This window comes from Anolis sagrei, chromosome 6 (assembly GCF_037176765.1).
Source record: "Anolis sagrei isolate rAnoSag1 chromosome 6, rAnoSag1.mat, whole genome shotgun sequence".
Taxonomy (NCBI): domain Eukaryota; kingdom Metazoa; phylum Chordata; class Lepidosauria; order Squamata; family Dactyloidae; genus Anolis; species Anolis sagrei.
In genome coordinates this window covers 44,823,386-44,849,834 of record NC_090026.1, presented here as the reverse complement: position 1 = coordinate 44,849,834, position 26,449 = coordinate 44,823,386, and the positions used below count along the sequence as shown (strand labels likewise).

At 40.3% G+C, this 26,449-nt stretch overlaps 1 protein-coding gene across 3 annotated transcripts in view; it reads left to right on the top strand.

The window, feature by feature from the left end:
* Positions 1-24,424, top strand: part of ACLY (ATP citrate lyase) — a 90,550-nt gene extending 66,126 nt beyond the window's left edge. For 2 of the 3 annotated variants that reach the window (XM_060781145.2, XM_067470076.1), the window contains exons 14-29: positions 852-881; positions 3,441-3,582; positions 5,265-5,433; positions 8,578-8,682; positions 9,011-9,207; positions 9,323-9,404; positions 10,622-10,732; positions 11,906-12,033; positions 13,357-13,450; positions 13,588-13,742; positions 16,557-16,707; positions 18,386-18,529; positions 18,988-19,101; positions 19,690-19,772; positions 20,975-21,051; positions 23,547-24,424. In XM_060781145.2, coding sequence (XP_060637128.2) covers positions 852-881; positions 3,441-3,582; positions 5,265-5,433; positions 8,578-8,682; positions 9,011-9,207; positions 9,323-9,404; positions 10,622-10,732; positions 11,906-12,033; positions 13,357-13,450; positions 13,588-13,742; positions 16,557-16,707; positions 18,386-18,529; positions 18,988-19,101; positions 19,690-19,772; positions 20,975-21,051; positions 23,547-23,641 — 1,877 coding nt within the window. In that variant the 3' untranslated portion in view covers positions 23,642-24,424. The remainder of the gene's footprint in view (positions 1-851; positions 882-3,440; positions 3,583-5,264; positions 5,434-8,577; positions 8,683-9,010; positions 9,208-9,322; positions 9,405-10,621; positions 10,733-11,905; positions 12,034-13,356; positions 13,451-13,587; positions 13,743-16,556; positions 16,708-18,385; positions 18,530-18,987; positions 19,102-19,689; positions 19,773-20,974; positions 21,052-23,546) is intronic. The other variant, XM_060781147.2, reaches the window with a different exon arrangement.
* The last annotated feature ends 2,025 nt before the right edge of the window (positions 24,425-26,449 follow it).

Sequence of the window (26,449 nt, the reverse complement as noted above, 5' to 3'; positions counted from 1 at the left end):
AGCCACTTATATTTATTTTTAGTTTTGGATAACATAGAGTTAACACCCGTGTAACATTTCTTTTGCTGTCTGTACCCCTGCTCAGAAGATTGCACCACATTTTCTGTTCCTGTGACAATTAGTTTTGAACATTTTGGGCTGTCATGGAAACAAGGATTGGTGCTAAAGCTTCAGTGGAGACACCTTTTTCCCATGATAACACTTCCAAAAGTGAATTTCCCTTCCGAGGGGTAGATTTCTCTCACTTCCTGTTGATTCATGGCTCACCCCAGAGCCCCTGGTGGCGCAGTGAGTTAAACCCCTGTGCCGGCAGGACTGAAGACCAACAGGTCGCAGGTTCAAATCCCGGGAGAGGCGGATGAGCTCCCTCTATCAGCTCCAGCTCCTCATGTGGGGACATGAGAGAAGCCTCCCACAAGGATGATAAAAACATCAAATCATCCGGGCGTCCCCTGGGCAACATCCTTGCAGACGGCCAATTCTCTCACACCAGAAGTGACTTGCAGATTCTCAAGTCTCTCCTGACACGACAAAAAAAAAATGGCTCACCCCTCTGAGTCTTGCAAAACACAGTGTGAGAACTGCTCCAAATTTTAAGGACTCTATTTTTTAATTTTATTTTTTTGAAAGAAAGACAGGTCATAGTAGAACGTGGGTTTTGAGCCACAATGAACATTTCCATTCAAGATCCCCCTTTTCCTCTTCCTCAGTGAGATTCTGAAGAGCCCCCAAATTCCCAGGCCTCTTGTTTCAGAACTCAGTTGCTCCACCTCCCCCGGTTTAATGTGAGCTAGCCTCCAGGTCAGGCAGCCTTGTCGGATTTCTTGCAATGGTGATTCTCTCTTTAACAGATACGTCCCCATCTTCGAGGCCTGTTCAAGGTAGGACTCCACCACTAGCTCAGTGTGTCCAGCCTTGCTACCAGCTGCTTGTACTGCTCTTTATAATGGGTGTTCCTTGTGTTTGGGGTGTTGCTGGTTTTGTCTGTTTGGCTGTTCTGTATCTGCTGTTTCACCCTTTTTGCAAAGTTTGTGGTGTTCGCTGGGTGATTCCTGACACTGGTTAAATATGGCTCTTTAAGGCACCCATCTTCTTATCCTTTCCCCTTTTTTCCATTTAAAATGTAAATATCACAATGAATAGCCTAAGTAGTCCATGAGCATTGCTGGCTATTGTGAAAGCTTGCTTCTAAATGATGCAGTTCCATAGCAGTTTATATCAATAACATCAATATTAAATTTGGGATTGCTGCAATACTACTTACAAATGGAGGAACATGGTGCCAAATAGCATTGAGGCGCAGGACAGCATCGTTTTTTGTTTTGATAAACAATGGCCAACTGCAGCTTTTAACATAACCTAGGAGTTTATGTGGTATATTGCTCATCATTTTCAAATTTCCATGCCTATTCCATGATAGGTACAAACTGATACTGTCGGCCAAATTTTGAGAATTCGATTTCTCATGCATTTGATTAGTAGCTTCTCTCTAGGAATTTCTAAGTCATCCAGGGTGACTATGTAGCCACCTTCCACAGAGTTGCATTGGAGGACTTAGAAATTCCCAAAGAAGTGTTATCACCGTTTTTTTAAAGTCAGATTTTTATTCAGTTTTCCTACTGAATAATAAGGTATATTCATAAGGAAATGAGAGAGAGAGAGAGAAGCAGTGCACTAAACAATACAAGCTGGTCTACCCTTGTTCAAACATACTTTATTTTAAGTCACATTCTTATTATTTCCGGCCCACCACACAGCAATAAAACCAGCAGTGATAAAAATAATTACACATTAATAAAGAAAGTTTTGGCTCCTCTTTGTGAGAGATAATCACCAATGGAGGCACCAGATCTACCAACCAACTCCATCTGAAAAAGCGACAAACAGCAGGCGGAGGCCCACAGTGATTGTATTTCAGTATGGAGAGAACAGTTTGTAGGTGGACAATTTCTTCAGGAACCCCAGTGTGAGACTGTATGGAAACAAGGTGTTACATTAGGTCATTGGTTCTCAACGTGTAGGTCCCCAGATGTTTTGACCTTCAGCACCCAGAAATCCTAACACTGACTGGGACTTCTGAGAGTTGTAGGCCAAAACACCTGGGGACACACAGGTTGAGAACCACTGAATTCGATGAACCATTCAGAAAAGCTTTTATCTGGGTATTTTGAGGAACACCAACTCTATTGCCATTTGCCAGATAGCTATGATACAGAGCTTCTACTTGTGTGTGTTTGTATTGTTGTCCCATTCCTTGTGCTGTAGCCATCTTAATGCGTGCTATGTGAGCCTTGGTTCACTGTGAACCAAGTAGCTATTTGGGTTCCACATTTCGGCATGAACTATTCAGAGTGCCAAGAAGAAGGTGCAAATACCTGAAGATGGTGCCCTTCTTTTATTAAGCCTGGGAGGTAGAAAGGAGATTTTTTACAATCCGAACCATCACACCTGTGTTTATACTGTATGAAGAACACACTTGGACACAGTTGACATCTTCCCAACTTAACCTTCCCTAGTCTGGAGCCTATTGGCTTGAGATGATAGAAGCTATAATCCCAACATGTTGGAAGAGAACTGGTGTGGAGAAGACTGCCTCCAGCTCTCCTAAAGTTGGATCTACAATAAATAGAACAATATCCTTGTTGGTCCACCCCACTTCAACATTTGTGGCAGTTTGCAGTGTTTTAAAAGTCTTAGGGTAATAGTGTTTGCATGTGTGTGAGTGAGAGAGGAAACTAAGAGAGAGAAAGAGAAAACAAATATCCTTCTGTATGCTGCTTTTGAATGATTACAGTGCACAATGGGATAACCAGTGTAGTGTAATGGTTTGAGCTTTGGACTATGGCTCTGGAGACTAGGCTTTTGTATTCCTGCTCAGCCATGGCTATCCACTGGGTGACCTACAACACCCCAGTGATTCCAGCCATGAAAGCCTTCGACAATACAATAGTCATATATGTTTGTGGAAGCTTAGGTGTAGGTTTCTTGTGGCAACAACTTAATATATCAGTGTGGAGGTACTGATGTCAGGCATGACACCCGCAATATCTTTTATGAGTACATGAACAACTGGCCCATTAGGCAAAGCGAATGTCCATTAGGAAGGAATTATTTCATCCACGCACACACCCTCCCAGTGACTGACTGAGACCCCTTAGGAACCTGTTACTCTTCTTATAATTTTAAGACTTATCAGTTCATCTGAAAGATGAGAGAGGCAAATTTTCCTAATAAAAAGCTGATTACTTTGGCTGCTTCGTCTCCAAGGCTTTGCTTCATTTGTTTAGCTGGTGTGTTGGCACTTTCCCTTGACGCAGAGGGAAATACCTGACTCTTTGTAGATGTGTGGCTGCACACACATAGCCATCTTGAACCGTGTGTGTGTGTTAAATGTCCAGCCCTGGGTGAGCAGGGTTATGTTCTCTTTTTCCATTGTCTAGGCAAAGCCACAACCTTGTTCAGTCGTCACACCAAGGCAATCGTTTGGGGGATGCAGACTCGGGCCGTGCAAGGCATGCTGGACTTTGACTATGTCTGCTCCAGGGATGAGCCTTCAGTGGCAGCCATGGTGTATCCATTCACGTATGTTCCTAATTCCATCTTTGCTGCCATATCAAACTGCAGTATCAAATTGCTGTCTGCCAGTTTTGAAGGTTAGAACAAATAGTGTACATGTGAAGATGTTTGCTTCTGTTCCACAGTAGATTGTGGCAAGTTTAGGGATTCTCTTTGCTTCATCCTCCATTGGATTCTCTTCCATTGCTCTCCTGTCTTAAAGTGCTTCCTCCTCAAGCTCCTGAACCATCTTAATTCAGCTGTATAATAAAACATGTGTGTATCTGTTCTCAGATTAGAGATCATTTTGTCTCATCAGACTGACTCATCAGATGCATCTTGTCTCATCAGACTCATTGTCTGTATGTACAAACTGAAATGAGTGGTTCCTCAAATAACCTGATTCTAATTCTAAACTGGGAGGGGCCGGGTTGTGCAGTGGGTTAAACCACTAAGCTGCAGAACTTATTGACCAAACGTCGGCAGTTTGAATCCGCAGGATGGGGTGAACTCCCATTGATAGCCCCAGCTTCTGCCAACCTAGCAATTTGAAAACATCCAAATGTGAGTAGATAAATAGGTACTGCTCAGGTGAAAAAGTAATGGCATTCCATGCAGTCATGCTGGCCACATGACCTGGCAGGTGTCTGTGGTTAAGCTTAGAAATGAAGATGAGCACCACCCCCCACAATCTGAATCGGCTAGACTTACTGTCGACGGGAAACCTTTACTTAATTCTAAACTATGACAGATTTTAAAAGCAGAAGCAACATTTGGGAACGATCTTGGGAGCCAGCACAGTGGCTATAACAAAGGATGTTCACAAATCTATTAAAAGCATAGCACAGGCATAGTATGATCATAACTCTCTGTCCTATCTGTTACTCTAGCAGTTGCATTCTACACCAACAGTAGTTCCTAAACTATCCTCAACGACAGTCCCACATATATTATGTTAAGGTATCTTAGAGTCCTTCTACACTGCCACATAAAATCCAGATTATCTACTTTGAACTGGATTATATGGCAATGTGGATTATCTGCTTTGATAATCTGGATTATATGGCAGTTTATAAGAGGCCCTAGACTGATGGTTATCATATTATGGACATTTGAAGCCCTACCACCTCTTCCAAAAGACTTGTCAGCTGGCCACCCTTTGCTAATATCTCTTCCCCTCGAGTATTATTACATAGCAGTTATTTCCCCTCCTGTTAACCATTCCTTTCTTGTTGTAGTACCCTGTAGCTAGAAAACTAGCATGTCATGAAATAATAAAAAGTAGAATTCTTGGTTTAGGATTTAAAATTAGATAAGATTTTTTAAAAATAGTATTTATACCCCACATTTTCTGTGTCAAAGAAGACTTGTTAAGAACCATAACAATGACACATTAAAATAGGATTAAACATAGAACTATTTAACATAGAAATATAAACAATACATAGTCAAATTCAATAAAACCATTCAAATTCTATTAAACTTCATAAAATGCAGCACCCCTTTGTCTTAAAAATAGACTAATGTTCAGCCTATAGTAATCCTCCCATTTGCTGCTGCATCATAAATTGTATAAGTGTTGCTTTTAGATGGAGCACTGTTCTGCATATGGCAATTAGGCAATTCTGTTCCTATTTGTGCATGGCTGTGTTTGTAACTAGCTGTGTAGTACAGATCTGAATGCTGCTATATATTTCTTTTTCTTACAGAGGTGACCACAAACAGAAGTTCTACTGGGGCCACAAAGAGATACTCATCCCTGTCTTTAAGAACATGGCAGATGCAATGAGGAAGCACCCAGAGGTTGATGTGTTGATCAACTTTGCCTCCCTTCGCTCTGCTTATGACAGCACCATGGAGACCATGAACTACCCACAGGTATGTGGAGTGGCCCAGGATATGTGGCACAGCTCTATTGAGCAGTTTGGGGAAACACAATCCAACCATATTTGTCCTACATGGGGGGCCTCTTTGAAAATTGAGGTGAGTCACTATGGAGGAGAGTACACTGCATGAGCTATTTAATGCATTTGGAAATATTTTGCTTCCTTTCTTGTTACTTATTCTTGGAATATTTGTCCTTGCCTGAAACTGAGGGCAAAGTTTTATTTCCCTTTATGTTGTTAACCTTAACTAGCAAAACCAGAATATCTCATGCAGATTACACAAGTGCTATATAAATCCTGAATATTACTGTATATACTCGAGTATAAGCCTAGTTTTTTAGACCCTTTTTTAGGCTGAAAAAGCTCCCTTCGGCTTATACTCAAGTCAAGGTTATTTATTATTTTACTCTATTATTATTATTATTATTATTGTTATTGTTATTATTATTATATTTATAGGTTAGCTTTATTTTTATTATTATTACATTTATTATTTTACTCTATTATTATTGGAAGGATATGTAAATACATGTACATTGAAGAAGGATTAGAATAATAGTTTAGTCAGAGTTGGAAAGTTTTATCTTATAGTTTTATGTAAATATTAATAACAGTCAACCTACTGATGCCTCAATTAATGTAATTTTATTGCTATCTATTTTTATTTTGAAACTGACCCATATCTGCTGCGTTTCCCATCCTTGGCTTATATTCGAGTCAATATGTTTTCCCAGTTTTTTGTGGTAAAATCAGGTGCCTCGGCTTATATTCGGGTCGGCTTATACTCGAGTATATATGGTATTCCAACATCTTGCCTGCTTATGATGCACTGTGACAAATAAATGGCAGGACTTTTTCAGACTTCAGGGGCTCTCTTCTTCAAGAGAAAAAATATCATGTTTACTGTCAACATCTTACGTGCCGTCAGAAAATGGTGCACAAATGTTGAACTTTTTCAAAGTAGCGATACAAATTGTTTACTGGCCCTTATGTGAGGTTGTGTGAATGTTCTGATTTCTTAATATCTGAATTTGTGACCATAAAAGCAGCTTCTGGAAAAAAAATTCTGTGTTTCTATCAAAAAACAAAAATATTGTGACTGGCGCTTTGGGTTATAAGGATACATTTGAAACTTGTGAGGTTCAAAAGCCAACTACCAATCATAACTTAGTGATTAGACTTGTACATTTCTATATAATAGCTATCCATTTCAGTTTGTTTCATTCTTAAGACTCCCATTTTCATTTTCCAGTGCTTTCCAAAAATGGGTGCCTTTCTGAATGGGTGTTTTTGTTCTGTATCTGAAAAAAACAAAAAACATTGTCCAATTTACCACTATGGGCAGGCTTCCCCAGGCTCTCCTTCCCCTCAGTTTTAGGGCTAGAGAGGTGAAAATTGCCACACATGGAGGGCACATCTACCACCTTTAGCCCATCAAGTTTTACAATGTTTGGATCATCCCCCAATTTTTAGGGATTTTTTTCTTTCTATAAATAAAATGCCTTTATAAACATTACCCCCCCCCCCCCACACACACACACACACACACACACTGGTCCTATCCTCTAACTTCGCCAGGAGCAGCAGCAGCAGGGGGGAGGCAGGGCAGGGCACTATTCCTTCCTGCCAAATGTCAAAGATGCTCCACACACCACACACACTGATGGCAATGGGGGGGATTCCCCTCCCCTTCCAATTATCTTGGCAATGGCATGCTTTGTCCTTATATCCTTCATTATGACCTGGATTAAAATCATCAGAATTACTTAAGATACCACTCTACCTGTGATATTTGCCCCTCAGTTCACAGAAGAGATATCCAGCGTCGAGTGAGGCAAGGCAGGCAGCAAGGTGGACGGCATTCTTTTCATCTTATTGGCCCAACAGGCAGGGCTCAGAGAGAAATAGCAATTCTCTGCGGCCATGTGAGGCCTATCATTTGGGCTGAAACGCAGGCAAAGAAACGGTACCCACTCCCCTTTCTTTCGTTCCGGGGAGCGAAAATACTGTATTTTCTGGCATATAAGACTACCTTTTAACCCAAGAAAATCTCTAAAGTCAGAGGTCATCTTATACACCGGAAGTAGACTTATATGCTAGCAGTGGTCTTATACGCCAGGAGCAGTCTTATAGAGCGGTTGCTGAAACTTCCAATCTGGATTGGAGAATCTCTGGTTGCCACATATGGTGGGGGAGCTCAAAAATGGCAGTGGCCGTGTCCCTGCCGTATGCAGTGACTGTATGAAAGCATTAAGGGAGACGCTGTACAAGCACGGTAGAAGAAAATCCATTCATCAAGATTCGTGGACTTAATGCTGTCCCGATAGTGATGTGAAGGGGCACCTCACCGGAAAGGGCGGAGCAAGCTGCAGGCACCCAGGGTTTTGAAAAAAGAGATAGAGTGGCTCTGGGCCCAGAAAAACACAACTCTTTTACCTGTCTCGCCTGCCCTTGTATCCTATTACCATACCTCCTCCTCTACCTCCCAGATCCCGCTCCTGAAGATTGCAGTGAAGTGGTGCAGGTGTGCATGTGCGAGATCTGAGAGGCAGAGAAGGAGGTACAATAATAGGAAAATTAACAAATTGAAATCAAATCTGATGGTTTTTAAATTTTATTTGGTGTACATTGGAAGAGGGGTAGTCTTATACAGCGAATATATCCCAAACTCTATATTTTAACTGGAAATGTTGGGGATCGTCTTATACGCCCAGTCGTCTTATATGCCGGAATATATGGTAACTCCTGTCTGAAACAAAAGGAACAAAAGAATGAATGAAATGGGAGAAATGGGTTACTGCGCACACCTCTAATAGAGATTAGCCTTTTACCCCACACCAGTATCAGTTTCTTCTCTTTGTATGGGCTAACATTAATCCAATATAGCCAGGACAGCAGGACAATTACTAATGTGGAATAGAGGGACTGAAACTAAATAATGAATAGCATTTACTACAATTGTACTAATTCAGAGATAAAACTAAACCAACATTAGTCTCGCTAAGGAATATAGGGAGAATTTAGAGAGTATATGCATCAAGGAGACCAAGGAAGGAAAAATAACATTCAAGCTTGCAAGAGGCTCTTGATGGTAATAGTGGGGTGTGATGTTTAACCGCCATGACTTGGGTTTCAGATCCGCACTGTGGCCATAATTGCAGAAGGCATCCCAGAGCCACTGACCCGAAGATTGATCAAGATGGCAGATGAGAAGGGAGTCACAATTATTGGTCCAGCAACGGTGAGAGAAGGAGCCATCTTCCCTTGTTTTGCTTTGGTGGTTTATCTTTTAATACTACAGTTGTTTTTTCCTATCACTAGAGCAGGGCTTATTACCACATAAGGTTAATTCTCAGCAGGAGAGTTTCTTCCTGAAAGGAACATTCTGATTAATGGAAGACTGATGAAGGTGCCTTTAGGCAACAGCTACACTTTGTAATTGATATTATGTCTGAATTCCTGTTCAAAATTATTGATTCTAACATCTTAAGGAGATCTTCTCCACAGAACCATTCAACCATTGCCTGAATTACTGAGACCATGATATATCATCTCATTCTTCTTTATAGGTAGGTGGAATCAAGCCAGGCTGCTTTAAGATCGGAAATACAGGTGGCATGCTAGATAACATCCTAGCTTCTAAGCTGTACCGCCCTGGCAGTGTAGCCTATGTCTCTCGTTCGGGAGGAATGTCCAATGAACTCAACAACATCATCTCCAGGACCACAGATGGAGTCTTTGAAGGAGTAGCCATTGGTGGAGATAGGTGAGAACTATGGCCAAATCATCACCTACATAATTGTGATGTTCTATCATGTACAATGTCATCACAGCCTTCTGAAAGCAAAGGACCAATGAAAATATTTTTCCATTCTCCCTAGGTATCCTGGATCCACATTCATGGATCATGTTTTACGCTACCAAGACACTCCAGGGGTGAAAATGATAGTGGTACTAGGAGAAGTGAGTAAATTGTAGCTGCCTCCTGTCCCTTGTTTGAGATGTTCTGTCTTTGTAATTTCATCTTAGAGAACAAGTGAGCCAGGTGTGATCCTCATTCAAAGTTCTGGTGTTAAACAGTGGCTCCAAAAATCCATTGGAATGTTTCACAATCTTCGTCCTTTGCGTCTTGTAAAACTATTTCTTATTTTGCCTGTCATTTGACATATGAAATTTTCTGCTTTTTGGTTCTCTGGCTGCTTTTTCTTGATAAGCCTGAAGCTGCAATGGAGATTTTTGTATGCAGTTTTTTTAAAGACTTCTGCTCTTGTGCTGCTATTTACATTTTGTTATCTGTTTTGGAATGGCTTGTGTGAAAATAGTACACAAGCTTTCAAAACAGAAAAAAAAATTGGGTTACTGTAACAAAAACAGAACACAGAAAAATAATATTTGTAGCTTGATTCTAATATCTCTCCTTTTTGGTCTTGTCAAACTTGAACGTCTGAGATAACACAACAGATTTTTTTGATAGTGGTTTGTGTAAAAAAAAAAAGTACACATGCTTCAAAAGTAGAAAGTCAGTATGTGTATCTTGATCCTTTGCCAGCTTTATTAAAAAGTAATTTTATTGATAATTTTACAGAGAACTATAGAATAGCATTAGATAGCAGGTATACAAAAACAAAGACTTATTCCCACACCAACATACACCAAAATGTCCTACCTCCAGAACCAGAAAAAATGAAAAAAGAAAACAAAAGATGGGAGAAAAGAGAAAAAACCTGTAAAAATGAGAATAGTAATAATAAAAAATAATTTAAAAATAAAATTTTGACTTCCGTTCTTCTTATTTTGCTTTCATTATTTTTGTTGTGATTTCCCTTTTTCCTCTCACAAACTCCAGAGAGGAAAGAGAGATTTATATATATATATATATAGAGAGAGAGAGAGAGAATTTCCTTTGCCAGCTTTTTTTTAATGGTACTCCAACCCTTCAGTAAAACTTAGGCCTCTTCTACACTGCCATATAAAATCCAGATTATCTAGTTTGCACTGGATTATATGACAATGTAGACTCATATAATCCAGTTCAAAGCGGCTAATGTGGATAATCTTCAATAATCTGGATTATATGGCAGTGTAGAAAAAGGAACTAACTTGAAAAGGAACTAATCTTGTGAAACATTTACCTTCCTCTTAAAAAGTGCTTCTGTGTTTTACTTGGTTCCTTGTTCTAGATTGGAGGAACAGAGGAGTACAAGATCTGCAGGGGTGTCAAAGAAGGTCGGATCACGAAACCTGTTGTCTGCTGGTGCATTGGAACCTGTGCAACTATGTTTTCTTCAGAGGTATGTGTAAATATGCGTAAATATGTCTATGAGTATTTGAATAGTTTGTTGGGTAAGTATGACCACAGTATCTGGCTGGTGGGGCTATTTCTGTGTTGCATCTGGGCCTGAATGAGAACGGCAGCGGAGCACACCCCATCCTCCGAAAATCAAGGCAAGCAAAATATCAAAAGGAGAGCTGGTAAGAAATGAGCATTTTACAGAGTTATTACCAGAAGTAATAAAGGAACAAAATGCAAACCCAAATAAACTGATATTTAGGTTTAGGGGAAGCTGTGGTATTGGTTAGTATTTCTAATCTTGATTTGTAATAACACCATTCCTAAGCACTACCTGATAGTTCTCTGAATTGAGGTCTTAGCCCTTTTTTTTTTATTTTTTTTTTTAACTGTAGCTGAAAGGAGCCAGATAAAAAAGTATCTATGGCGATTAAAGTAGCTCCTAGTCATCTATCACTTCAAGGGGTGATACATGGGGGTCGCAACATTAGAAAGGTTGAGAAACACTGTCTTTTTTGTGTATCAGAAGCAATGGAATGAAAAACAGGTTATAAAGTTGGTAGTAGGTTTCTCATAAGCAACTAGTTTGCTGCTGTAAGAACAGAGTGTTGAACAACATGAGATGCACCTTTGCTGGTCTTATGTTCTAATGGCTTTGTAGTCCTTGCCATCCACAACAGTGGCACCTTGTGACTGGAAAGAGAAAGTGTGAAATGGCATGAATGCAATTTGGAGGAAGTTGAAAAATTGCTGCAGACCTGGTCACTGCAACGCTCAGTACTGATTCATATCACTCTGAAATGGGGTGTGAAGCTTGTGGCATTCCAGGTCTTGTTGTACTCTAATTTTAATTGGCCCAGTTATACCCATTGGTCAGGAATATGGGAGCTCCACTCCCCAAAACATCTGAAAGCCCAATCTTTTAAGTCTCACTTATCTGACCCTTCTGATCACTGAAGCATCCCCCAAATTGTGTTGTTCGTATTGTTTCCTACCATTCAAAGGTCTTTGGTTCTTTGGAAATCTTAAATCTTGGAAACAACAGACGAGAAAATAACTGCATACTTGATTTGCAAAAATGAGCAATTGATTCTGGGGACAAGATTTATTTTCTAGCATTTTTAGCTACTTAATGCCAGCCTTGCCAAAGTCCTCTTTCTTTTTTTTTTAACAGGTACAGTTTGGCCATGCTGGAGCTTGTGCAAATCAGGCCTCTGAGACTGCTATAGCCAAGAATCAAGCATTGAAAGAAGTGGGTGTGTTCGTACCCCGAAGTTTTGATGAGTTGGGCGATGTGATTCAGTAAGTGGAGTGAGGGTACGCCAGTGTCTGCCTCTTAGTGTATGGGACTAAGTGAGAATGGATAAGCAAAGTTGAGAAACTGAGCTGCGGCTTTTAAAAAACTTTAACAGCAGGGTCAAAGCAAGCTTTTAAATTATTAGATGTAGAGGTGATTAGATGTAGGGGCTGTGGTGGTGCAGCGGGTTAAACCGCTAAACTGCAGAACTTGCTAACAGGAAGGTTGGTGGTTTGAATCCATGGAACGGGGTGAGCTCCCAGTGTTAGCCCCAGCTTCTGCCTACCTAGCAGTTCAAAAACATGCAAATATGAGTAGATCAATAGGTACCGCTTTGGTGGGAAGGTAACGGCACTCAATGCAGTCATGCCAGACACATGATATTGAAGATGTCTATGGACAATGCTGGCTTTTTGGGTTAGAAATGGAGATGAGCACCAACCCCAGAGTCAGACTCAACTAGACTTAATGTCGAGGGGGAATCTTTATCTTTACTAGGGGTGACTAGGCTTTCAACAGAGATATAATTTGTAAGTATACCCCCTCCAAAAGCAACAATCCTCATTAGTAGTTGGGATGTAGGGAAGGGAAAGATTATAGCTGTTGCAATGAAAACCGTTTTGAATACAGTGTCCCTCGCTACTTCGCAGTTTTTCAATATAGAATGTTTGTCTGTATGGAGAGGCTGTCTCTGTGGACAAAGCCAGAGTTGAGGATTATGTGAACAACACGTTCAAGGAGGGTTATGTAATGTATAAGTGTGTGGGAATGGTTTATAAAGACTTAAAAGAGTGTATAACTACTAAAAGAATGTATAAATATTAAAATAAATATAGAGTCCCTAGTTTGCGGATTTTCACTTTTCATGGGTGGTCCTGGAACGTAACACCCATGATAAGTGAGGGAACACTGTAGCTTATTCTTTATTGAACAGTTTAGACCCTTTACCTTTATTCAAGACATGATACTAGCAGAGATTGAAACTACTAGGATTCCATTCTTGCTATGGATGAACAAAGCTACCTATATTTCTTGACACCCCCTTGAAAATTGTCATGGGGAGTGTGGTCATGAACATTTTAAAATTCATCACTATTCCACTGGTTAAATGAAGTGTACCCATAGTCCTAAATAGTCACATTCCTATATAGAAATATCCTCACCCCAGAGAAAAAACACAAGGGCCTGTCAACACATATAAGATATTTGGCAATTGAATGTTCTGCAGCTATTAAACATTCTTTGTGAGAAAGGGCAATTTTAAGAATAAAGAGATGCCTTCCTGAGCAGTCTTGACTGTAAGTAAACATTAACTCCATTTCTATTAGATCAGTATATGAGGATCTGGTGTCCAAAGGAGTGATTGAACCAGCCCAAGAAGTGCCTCCTCCAACCGTGCCAATGGATTACTCATGGGCAAGGGTAGGTTGAGTCTTTTCTGCAGAGTTTGAAGAACTTGTAAATGATAAATATGCACAGGTAGACCCCAACTCTTTTCTGAGAACTAGCACAATGTCTCAGTCTTATTTTTACAATCTTTACCCATACCAATCTTTTAGGAACTTGGTTTAATCCGGAAACCAGCTTCTTTTATGACTAGCATCTGTGATGAGCGGGGCCAAGAACTGATCTATGCCGGCATGCCTATCACTGAAGTCTTCAAGGAGGAGATAGGACTCGGTGGTGTCCTGGGTCTTCTATGGTTTCAGAGAAGGTGAGAGCATCTTTTCGGAATAGCAGTGTGATTCACTTCATGGCCTTCGGAAAAATTTCCATGCTATCTGCAAATGTCATCTCTACTAGGATCACTGATCACTGGTGTATAGATCATGAACTGTTAGGATCACAATCTAATTGGGTTAGCAGAGTTTATTTGGTAATAGATTATTGCTGGGCATGTAGATATTTTGATTCTGTTTGATGCTTTCAGCAGACAATGATGCAAGCAGACTTCTTTTGAAGATAACAAGTTTTATTTACTAATAACTTCATGTTTTGCCAAATCCGCTGGATAATGGAGAAAGGCAGGTAGTTTCAGAAAAACATCTATTTCTGTTTTATTGACTATTCTAAAGCCTTTGACTGTGCGGATCATAATAAATTGTGGCAAGTTCTTGGTGGTATGGGCACACCAAACCACCTTGTCTGTCTCCTGAGGAATCTGTACAAGGACCAAGTAGCAACAGTAAGAACTGACCACGGAACAACAGACTGGTTCAAGATCATCATCATCAATTTATTTCTTAATTAGTCGCTCTCCACCAAGGTGCTCCGAGCGACTTACAATTTAAAACAGTTTATACACAATATAAAACATTCAATATAAAAACATTCAATATAAAAACATTCAACATAAAACATTCAACATAAAAACATTCAGCAGTGACTATGGCAAAATTTGATAGGGAAAGGCATACGGCAGAGTTGTATACTTTCACACAACCTATTCAACTTGTATGCAGAACACATCATGTGATGTGCGGGGCTTGAGGAATGCAAGGCTGGGGTGAAAATTGCTGGAAGAAACATTAAGAACCTTAGATATGCAGATGACACAATTTTGATGGCCGAAAGTGAGGAGGAGCTGAGGAGCCTTCTAATCAAGGTGAAAGAAGAAAGCGCAAAAGCTGGATTGCAGTTAAACATAAAAAAAACCAAGATGATGGCAACAAGAATGACTGACAACTGGGAAATAGAGGGAGAAAACGTGGAGGCAGTGACAGACTTTGTATTTATAGGTGCAAATATTACTGCAGACGCGGACTGCAGCCAGGAAAACAGGAGACACTTACTTCTTGGAAGGAGAGCAATGACAAATCTTGATAAAATAGTGAAGAGTAGAGACATCATACTGGCAACAAAGATCCACATAGTCAAAGCAATGGTATTCCCCAGTCACCTACGGATGTGAGAGCTGGACCATAAGGAAGGCTGAGCGAAGGAAGATAGATGCTTTTGAACTGTGGTGTTGGACGAAAGTACTGAGAGTGCCTTGGACCGCAAGAAGATCCAACCATTCAATACTTCAAGAAATAAAACCTGACTACTCATTGGAGGGAAGAATAGTAGAGGCCAAGATGAAGTACTTTGGCCACATCATGAGAAGAAAGGAAAGCTTCGAGAAAAGTATGATGCTGGGGAAAATGGAAGGAAAAAGGAAGAGGGGCCGACCAAGGGCAAGATGGATGGGTGGTATCCTTGAAGTGTCTGGATTGATCTTGAAGGAGCTGGGAGTGGTGACGACTGACAGGGAGCTCTGGTCCATGAAGTCATGAAGAGTCGGAAACAACTCAACGAATGAACAGCAACAACTTCATGTATTTAAAGACACAGGCACATTTCTTGTCAAGGGTTAAAAACTTCAGTAACGTTTCAGAGAGTTTGTAACTTGAACTTATAATTTTTAACAGTTTCTTCATAAACTATGTTGCTTTATACAGCTCTCTTTAATAAGAGTTTACTTTCAAATAAAACGCAACCCTCAGCAGTTTCTAACTTCCTAACATGAGTTTCTGCTTTCTGACAGACTTCTATACTCAAGCTCACTCAAAAAACTAACACACTTCTCTAACAATAATTCCTAAACAGACATTCCCTAACTGTTTAAACGTAAACATTATAAACTGTCACTGAATTAGTCACGTGACTTGCAGCCCCTCCCACTGCTTTAGGTACGTAGAGATAAGGTAACTGCAAACTACAAATAAAGACATATACTTCAGGTTATAAAACAACACATTACAAAACAGACAAATATCATATAGAGAAGGTTGCTTCTCCCAACAATCTCACCCTTTTTTCTCTCACAAATCTGGTATCAAGGAAAAATGGTTTGAGCTTTAGGCTTAAATTTAGGATACTAGTAACCTTTCAAATAATCTCTCCCTTTATCTGTCCACCATTCAGATCTGTTTATATGACTTACGAGGTTGAATTACTAGTTCTTCAATAATAATCCTTTAGTTGTAACTTGCCCTACCTTCCTGAGGGGCCTCAGGGCGGTTTCTAACAAAATAACAAAATGGCAAACTTTCAGTACCAAAACAAACAAACAACAAATCAAATCAAAACAGTGACTAAACAACTTTGATATGAACTTATGAAACTAACAAAAAAAAAACAAATTAAAACTTAAACATAAAACAACTCATTGCACACATTTATCACATGATAAAAAATAACAAGTTAAACTAAGAAGGCATTTAAAACATTAAATGGTTTACAGCATCCAACAGGCTGAGGTAGGTGTCCAAGACTGCAAAGTGCAGTCTTCCCAGTGATATATTCCCCCCAACTTTTGAAATCAGTGTCCTGGTGCAGTTGATTTGAACCTACTAATAGAAGCATTCAGGAAAATGTGTAGATTAGCTGTTTCTTGTAGGAGAGCTCTTAATCTGGTGATTCTAAATCGTTTTAAGCTATTTCTATTTTTTATTATATCTGTCAATAGGCTGTACTTGCGTTACTTGTTTTCTAATTATCTTGGAAGTTGAAAAATAAAATATTTTTTTAATCTTTGGCACACTAGGTTACCCAAGTATGCCTGCCAATTCATAGAGATGTGTTTGATGGTGACAGCAGATCATGGCCCAGCAGTATCAGGAGCCCATAACACCATTGTCTGTGCAAGAGCCGGGAAGGACCTTGTCTCCAGCCTCACCTCTGGCCTGCTCACTATTGTAAGCATTTAACAATAGGTGGATGAAAATAGGAAGTTGTACTATTGTGAGGGTGTAGCCAGAACTCTGTGTTAAAGAAACTTCAGATTCCACAACATCATGTGGATTGTGAAGCTTGACAAGGGGCTTTGTTTACCAGTCTCCCTTTTTTGCTGTACTTCCTAAGAAGGATAGTATATGTTCATGAATTGGCTTAAAAGAGGGATATGTGCCATTCAACTTGTTTGGAACAATTTTGTATTTGTTTTCAGTATCTATATTAATAATAAAAAGATGGCTTTCTTTTTGTTGTTTTGTCCCCATTTTATGTGAATTAGCAAAATGTGCATAAAATTTGCCCCCTCCCCTTTTTTGTGCCATTCACTTCAAACCCTTTTATTCAAATTGCCTAACACCGGTAGTTTATGGTTTTAGTTGGTTTATATACTGGTGATATTTAGTAAATGTTGAAAGACTTTGTCTTCAGTATAAATTCCAGAATATTTTAGAAGTTCCTAACATGAGTTCTGTCTTTAGTTCTTTCGAAAGTAGTAAAGTTAGTGTCTACGTTGTATTTTTTTATTGTGTCATTCTCTGGTGTGAGAGAATTGGCCGTCTGCAGAAACGTTGCCCAGGGGACACCCGGATGTGTTACCATCCTGTGGGAGGCTTCTCTCATGTCCCCGCATGGGAAGCTGAAGCTGACAGGCAGGAGCTCACCCCATCCCACGGATTCGAACCGCCATCCTTCAGATCAGCAGTTCAGCTGGCACAAGGGTTTAACCCACTGTGCCATAGCAGCTCCTCATCTATATTGTATAACCACAGGGAAGAGGATGCTGGCATGACAGAATGTTTCCCCATTCCATATAAAATATATGTTATACTAGCTGTACCCGCCATGTGTTGCTGTAGCCAACCTTCCCTCCCTCTTTCTCTCCTCCTTTCTTTCTCTCCTTCCTTCCCTCCCTTTTCTTCCTTCTCTACCTATTATTGGACTGCAACTCCAATAATATTATGTATTATTAAAATATTATTAAATATATTAATATTAAATATTAATAAAATATTATTAAAATTTTATATTATGTATATTACTTGTTGCCTGTAAACCACCTTGAGTCGCCGAAAGGCTGAGAAAGGCAGTATAAAAATACAGTAAATAAATAAATAAAATCTCCCAGTTGTCCTCCTGATCTATCTATCTACCTACCTATCTATCTACTCTATATATCTGGAGGATTGCTTGGAGTTGCAGTCCAGGAATAGGTAATTGGAAATATACAGGGATTGGGATGCTCTCAAAGAAATCCAAGGAGAAGAAAGTTTGCAGTTTGGATACAGTGCATTTAGATCACACTCTTCTCCTAAAGGGCCTGGTGATGCTGGGAGCTGTAATCTGGAAGAGAGTGTGGATATGCTATTGTGTGTTTTGTTTGCCAAGGGGAGTGATTTTGCACATGTGCTGTAGCATCTTTTTGCGCTTTTTTTTTTTTTTGGCTTTTTAACTCCGCTGTGTTTTTCAGTGTTTTTGTGAGTGATGGTCACTTCTAGATGACGCTCTGAGTCACCCCGAAGGGGACTCAGAGTGCCCTTACAATAGGCCCCATCTCCATTTGACCTCTGGATCATACCTTATCCCAAAATAAAAGGCTTGTTTTATTGTTTGGTGAACTTCTGTCTGTTTGATGATGTCCAGGGAGATCGGTTTGGTGGTGCTCTGGATGCAGCGGCAAAAATGTTCAGCAAAGCATTTGATAGTGGCATTATCCCAATGGAGTTTGTGAACAAGATGAAGAAAGAAGGGAAGCTTATCATGGGAATTGGCCACCGCGTCAAATCGGTAAATGCCTTTTTTTGTTGAAGAAAATGGATTTTAAGATATAAACAATAATAAATAAGCATCATAAGCAACTACAGAAATACCTCTAGTCTCGTTTTTGAGGGAGAGTGGACCAGTGCGGAAACAAGTTAGAGGATAGGCTGGTCAAAAAGGTGGCTAGAACGTATAGTAGCATAGGAATAGAGCAATTATAACAGGATCATTTCAGTTTAACTTAAAAGTGTAGTAATAAAAAAAATAGGAACTTGAATTCAGGTCATGGTTAGGGACCATCTGTCAAAGGAATCGTCAATCGAACGCAAAACAAAACTATTCATTCATGTTTAACTTGTGTTAAGCTTTCTAGATCTTTTTGATGGGTATGTACTGTTATCAAGTTAAATTGCTTCGGTGTTTCAGAGTATTTTTTATTTTACAGTTTTTGTATATTATTCATTATCTCATAATTTTATTCATAGATCAACAATCCAGATATGAGAGTTCAGATTCTTAAGGATTATGTGAAGCAGCATTTCCCTGCAACGCCTCTTTTAGACTATGCGCTGGAAGTGGAGAAAATTACTACTTCCAAGGTATCAGTCCTTGCCACTATTTTTGTTTGTTTGTCTGTTTTTGTTGTTGTGTGGGGTGTGTGTGTGTAAGGTAGCTTGTAACGTTCAAGTGCCCTGGTATCTTCCTAACCTGTCCCCATTCACTATGAGAGCTTCAGCAGTAATACCCATTATTAGATTTTTTTGGGGGGAGGGGGGTTGGGAGGGGGGTTGACTACTAAGCCAGAGAGCTTGGGTGATTGTTTATTTTAGCAGCAGAGCCAACCTCTTGTCCCAGTAAATTGTTAGTATTAAGATTATCTAACTCCACCTTATCCTGTTTGCATTACTTTATTGTGTTGTTATAATAAATCATTGCTCTGGGGAGGGGAAAAGTGTTGCTGTTTAACTATAGAAGGTCATTGGAGCATGTGTTGCTTTAGCTTTTACTTTAAAACAAAGAGCTTGTATTGCTTACAACAGTGCAAGATCTTGTCTGAAGGGGAAGACAAGCCACTCCAGGAGGCATGATTGGCAGCCAGCCACAGTTTTTGAAGTTGCTTCAGAACAATACATTGCCTGTTGTGGAGAAAGAAAGTTAATTCTTCTTATATTTCCTCCTTATTCCAGAAACCGAACCTTATCCTGAATGTAGATGGTTTTATTGGTGTGGCCTTTGTTGATGTACTCAGGAACTGTGGCTCTTTTACACGGTATGAGCAGTTCAATTATCTTATTGTATCTGTGACGTTACTGGTGTTTGGTTATGGCAAAGGTTCCTACTCAGAGGAGACAATCTACCCAAGTATCCAGAGAAAAGTTGAAGTTCATTGGAGAGTAGGGATTTCAGTAGGCTGCATAGCTTGTTGCGTTTTACTCTGACTAGTATGGTGGTTCTCAACCTGTGGGTCCCCAGATGTTTTGGCCTTCAATTCCCAGAAATCCTAACAGCTGGTAAACTGGCTGGGAGTTGTAGGCCAAAACATCTGGGAACCCACAGGTTGAAAACCACTGGGCTAGTAGAACAGGAATATTGATCTTTAGCCCAGCTCAAATATGTCATCTTGGGGAAGTAATTGTACCTTTGCGACCACATTTCCATTTACAAACCCACACGATCTCTTCGATCTTCCAGAGAAGCTCTTCTCTCGCTCCTGCCTGCATCACAAGTGCGACTTGCGGGGACGAGAGAGAGGGCCTTCTTTGTGGTGGCCCCTCAGCTCTGCAACTCACTCCCCAGAGATATTAGGCAAGCCCCCATGCTGGCAATCTTCAGGAGGAATCTGAAAACCTGGTTATTCCAATGTGCCTTCAGTGATTGAACGTAAGATACTCCCTGACCAAAAACTGCACAAAATGACCTCAGTAGCACTTTTTCTTATGATTCGTGCAATTAAATCCTTCCTCATCCCCGGATCCTCCTCACGATGTTTGACATTGTCCTATCTCCCAGTGTTTTAAAATTTTATCCTGAATTTGGCCTTGCCCAGCGAAATCTTTTGTGTTTTAATGTCTGATTTTATATTATTGTGTTGCTTATTACATTGTTTTGCATTTCATGTATTTTATTTTTTGGTTTTATTATGTTTTTGTGTTATAATGTTGTGTATTGTACTGATGGGCGTGGCCTCATGGGCCTCAAGTTCCCTTGGGGGAGATGGAGCGGGGCATAAATAAAGATTATTATTATTATTATTATTATTATTATTATTATTATTATATGTTATACTTTAACAGTAGACTGTGACATTACAGAGTTGGGATACCTTTGAGATTTCTCTAACTAGTCTTTGGAAAAGCAAAAAAGCTCTACCAGAATGATGTCTTTGTGTTCTGGACACACTCCTGATTAAAGATGTCAGGAATCCACCACAGAAATATAATTATGCAAAAATAATGTTGGTTTGTGTTGCAGGGAAGAAGCTGATGAATATATTGATATAGGTGCTCTCAATGGCATTTTCGTCCTTGGCAGAAGCATGGGATTCATTGGTAAGTCTTGTTAATGACAGGATCAACTGCAAATCCCTTTCCCACCAGTCAGGAGGCTGTTCTGGTTCATTCCAGCAGTTGCAACTACTCTTCCCTGCCTTGGGAAAGTCTTTATATCTCTGGAAATCACATGCTCTCTAATTGCAAGACCCTTTATTGCCTAGCTACACCAACTCTATTTCAGTCCTTGATCACTTTCAAAGGAATATAATTGCTCTTTTCCTGTTTCCACCCCTTCCCTCTAATTGTTTGGACTTCAAATAACAAACAGAAGGTCCCTAACTGTGTTAAAGGGAATAAGACAGGCCCCATCCCTCCCCTCCTTTCGTAAGAGCTTGAAGAGCTGGTGGTTTCAACAAGCCTTTGAGAATGACCAGTTCTAGCTCAGCCCCAAACGTCGTTGAATATGGCCTTATACTTCCTACCTATTACCCCTGTCATCCCTCTAATGGGCCCTCGAAATGAGCAGCCACAGACCCATACCTGCTATTGCTGTTAGCCTATTATAGCACTGTACTTAATTACCGGTCCCTTCATATTTTGAGTTTGCACTAGCCTCGGCCCAGCCTTTTAAGTGCTCTGAACAGGCAGGATTATTTTTATATGTGGGTGTGTTATTATGGTAATTTTATGTTTATGTTGCTTTCTTAATTTTATGTCATACTGTTTACTCTGTATGTTTTTGCGATACTTGGAAACTGCCCTGATTCCCCTTCTGGGATATAGAGCGATATATAAATATATTATTATTATTATTATTATTATTATTATTATTATTATTATTATTTGAAACACAACAAGATGAGTCCACAGCACACACTCTGCTGGCTGTTGAATTGGATCATACATCGGACACTTCCCAAGTGTCTAGGACTGTGGATGTATTGGCGAATAATGCATGCAGATCCCAGTAAGGTGGCCTTCTGCAGCTGGCAGATTATAATTTTGTCAGCGCCGATTGTGTTTAAGTGCAGGCCAAGGTCTTTAGGCACTGCACCCAGTGTGCCGATCACCACTGGGACCACCTTTACTGGCTTGTGCCAGAGTCTTTGCATTATTATTATTATTATTATTATTATTATTATTATTATTGATCAGCTAATCCTAGAGACCACAAAGGGCCATCAAGTCCACCTCCCTACCATGCAGGAAAACACAATCAAAGTATTCCTGACAGATTTCCATCCATCCTCTGCTTAAAACTTGTGCACCAGTTGCGCCCGTACCTTGGGAAGTCGGATCTGGCCACAGTGGTCCACGCTCTTGTTACATCCCGAATAGACTACTGCAACACACTCTACGTGGGTGTTGCCTTTGAAGACTGTTCGGAAACTTTAATTAGTCCCGTGGGCGGCTGCCAGATTACTCACTGGAGCATCATACAGGGAGCATATCACCCTTCTGTTGTGTCAGCTCCACTGGCTGCCGATCCAGTTCCGAGCACAATTCAAAGTGCTGGTTTTGACCTACAAAATCCTATACGGCTCCGGCCCAGCGTATCTGTCCAAACGCATCTCCCTCTATGTCTCACCTCGGAGTCTGAGATCTTCTGGGGAGGCCCTGCTCTCGACCCCACCTTTATCACAAGTGAGATTGGTGGCGACGAGAAGCAGGGCGTTCTCGGCAGTGGCTCCTCACCTATGGAATTCACTCCCCGGAGAAGTTAGGTCATCGACATCCCTCCTCTCCTTCAGAAGGAAATTAAAAACATGGTTGTGGGACCAGGCTTTCGTGCAATCTGGCAGTTAGACAAGAACAATGATGACTAGACAAAATGAAATGAATTTATGGATTCTGAGATGGTGAATGCTGAGTACTGACTGGTTTTATTGATTTTATTGATTTTGTTGTATAAAGTGACTGTTTAATTGTTATAATTGCTGTATACATGTTTTATCCATTGTTTATGTTTATGCTGGCATCGAATTGTGCCTTTTGTAAGCCACCCTGAGTCCCCCCTCGGGGGTTGAGAAGGGCAGGGTAGAAATGCGTGAAATAAAAACAACCTTCCGGAGAAGGGGACTCCACCGTGCTCCAAGGCACCACTGCCAAACAGCTCTTACCATCAGGAAGTTATTTCTAATGTTTAGGTGCAGTCTCTTTCCCTGTAATTTTAATCTTAATTCCAGCATTTAAATATGTGCTTTCTAAAGAACACACATCTGTTTTAAATCTTTAACTTTTCAGCATCAGCACATGACCACAGGTCCTAGTATAATGCAAGGAGAAAATCTTCTGTCTTCCTTATGTAGTGTTTATAATTTTAAACACTTCTGTCAAGTCTCCCTTTTTGTAAGGGATGTGGCAAAAGGCGGCTGTGGTTGTAATTTTGTTATCTATACTGCCTGGGGTCATTGCCTCTTGTCCTGTTACTTGGATCATTGGGTGGATATAATTCCTAGAATGAAGTTCTGTGTCTTCTAATAGTTGGGGGAAAGCATATGGTATGTAAGATCTTAAAAATAAGTAAACAATAAGCACTCTTTAAATTCCAGGACATTACCTTGACCAGAAGAGGTTGAAGCAGGGTCTCTACCGTCACCCGTGGGATGACATCTCCTATGTGTTACCAGAGCATATGACTATGTGAAAGTAAAAGGAGCGAAATGGCTGGCTTTTACTGAAGGCCAAAGTGGGTATGCATTTATTGTATGCACTAGCTGTCAAGGTATAGGAAACCAAGGACTGATCCGGCTGAAATTCTATACGAGACAGCCATTATAAGCCTAGATGTGGATTCTATAAATAATGATAAACCAAAACCTGTTGCTATTTCCTGCTGTATTTAATATATAAAAGCAGATGCACTGCCTTTGCCTTTTCTTTTGAGGGTTTTTATTTTTCTCTTCCTCATCCCACAGCTTTTCTGCAGTATTGTCTGGCCAGATTTTAACTTTTTTTAATTTTGTCTATGACGGCATTAGACTTGAAGGACCTTAGAGCCGTTGAGTCTGTTTTACCAACATCTCGAAGAAGATTGTCCTCACAAGCTGTATAATTTTGTGACACATTTGTCTTGTCCCTATATGTTCATCTTCACAATTATATTTCCACTGAGCAGGTCTACTGCTGTCTTAATAAGCCATTCCAAGGCTGGTGTTGTAATTTTAAAAGGTAAACTGATAAGATAAGCTCTTATTCAAAACTGTGAAATTTGCGTGTATTCCAATTTCTCTATTTATGCAACTAATATTTGTACTTATCACGAAACAACAACCACCTAGACCTACAGTTCTTGCAAAAGCTGGACCATGGAGAGTATGTGTAGACATAAGATACTTCATCTTTGGGCCACTAACATATCCACAACTGTGTGTAGTCCTTTATTTGTCTATGTATTATAACCTTGTCTCAAATAAATAGTATAATAATATATTGGCTTATCTGAGTTTTTTGAATAATTACTTCAGTAGGAGACATGTAAACACTCACAGTTTGGAGACTTGCTGGGGAAACCTAGATCCTCATTGGAGTGGGGGGAAAAACATTAAAATGTAAAATGTCCTCACTTTATATGAGTATATAAAATGCCTTGAAACTATTTGCTGTTTTACAAACCCTTATGAAAATGCCTTACTGAAGGATGTGAAGCCAGACTACTATTTCTGTCTCATAGTGTCGTAAACAAGGAACAGGTACACGCAACTGATTATGCTATCATCTTTGTTTTCATACCAAATAGGATACAGCATACCAAATAGGATACAAATAGGATCACATTGCTAGTTTCCCTCATACTGTCATTGTTCTCAGATCCTTTGAGGAAGAAAGAAAGTTGGGAGTCAAGTAAAAGAGATACTCTTAAAGACAGAAATACTGAATTTATTGCCCTAGAGCAGCGGTTCTCAACCTGGGGGTCACCTGGCCATTTCGGAGGGGTCGTGAGGCTGCCTCTGTTGGCCCCGCCCCAAGAGCGCGGGCCCCGGCTTCGTGCAAAGGCCACCTCGCCTGCCTCGCTCTCTTGCTATTCGGCGAGGGGGCCTCCACGTGAGGCGTGGCCTGGCGCGAAGGTCTCGCTCTCTCACCATCCGACGAGGGGGCCTCCACATGAGACGTGGCCTGGCACGAAGCCTGCCTCGCTCTCTCGCCTTCTGGCGAGGGGGCAGGGCAGGGCAGGGGTCTTCCGCGCGAAGCCTGCCTCACTCTCTCACCATTCGGCGAGGGGTCCTCCACGCGAGGCCTGGCCTGGCGCGAAGCCTTCCTTGCCATCCGGCATTTTCCCCAAACTCCTCTAGTGTTCAAATTTGGCCATATTGAGTATTCATGCCATGTTTGGTCCAGATCCATATTTATTTGGCTTAACAATGCTCTCCAGATGTAGGTGAACTACATCTCCCCTAAATCACTGTCAATTCCTCCCAAAACCCTCTAGTATTTTTTGTTTGACATGGGAGTTCTGTGTGAAGGTCTCAGTGATCTGTGGGAGTCAGCGCTGAATCAGCTGAAGGTACTGCAAATCCCATCATCTGTTTTCCATACTCCCACAAACATATTTTTTCTGATTAATCATGATGTTTTAATTACGTTGAATTTGTAACTATGAAAACACATCCTTCATATCAGATATTTACATTAAAATTTGTAACAATAGCAAAATTACAGTTATAAAGGAGCAACGAAAATAATTTTATGGTCGGGGGTCAACACGAGGAACCATATTTAGGGGTCCCAGTGTTAGAAAGGTTGAGAACCATTGCCCTAGAGCCTTCTTGTATTTTCACTGGTATTAAGCAACATCTTCCAACTTAAGACACAGCATGATACAATTATTTATTTGTTTGTTTGTTTGTTTGTTTGTTTATAGGCCGCCCTATCTCCCTGTAGGGACTCAGGGCAGTTTCAAACATATATAACAAACATTCGGTGCCAGCAAAGAGAAGTATACAAACAAATTGCAACAAAGCAGATCACATCAAACAACCCGACTTTAAAACTTAATGAGAAGCAAAATAGCAAAGATAATACTTAAAAATCCATATAGATTAAAATACATAATATAAATTTATCACTAGATAAAACAACTAGAAGTTGGTGACTAAAACCCAAAGAAGGTTGAGATGATTTGCCGCAATCAACAGACTGAAATCAATTCCAGTATCTAGACAAGGTTTAGCATCTAGAAAAGGTTTAGCATATCTAGATGAGGATGTAGGTCAAGGGGTGTTAAGTCTTCCTCTTCACCATATGTCAGGGTGTGTAGATGGGTTTTATCAGCTTTTTGAAGGCGAGGAGATAGGGAGCAGTTTTTAGTTCTTTAAAGGAACACCAATACCATCGTGACCGTGCGCCGCATGGTGTCCTGGAGCTACTTGGCCACCAGCCCCACACCCTCTGCCCCCTCGTAAGTATCCTGCTATCATATTGGCAGCCATGGTGGATCGGTCTCCTCCAACCCCTC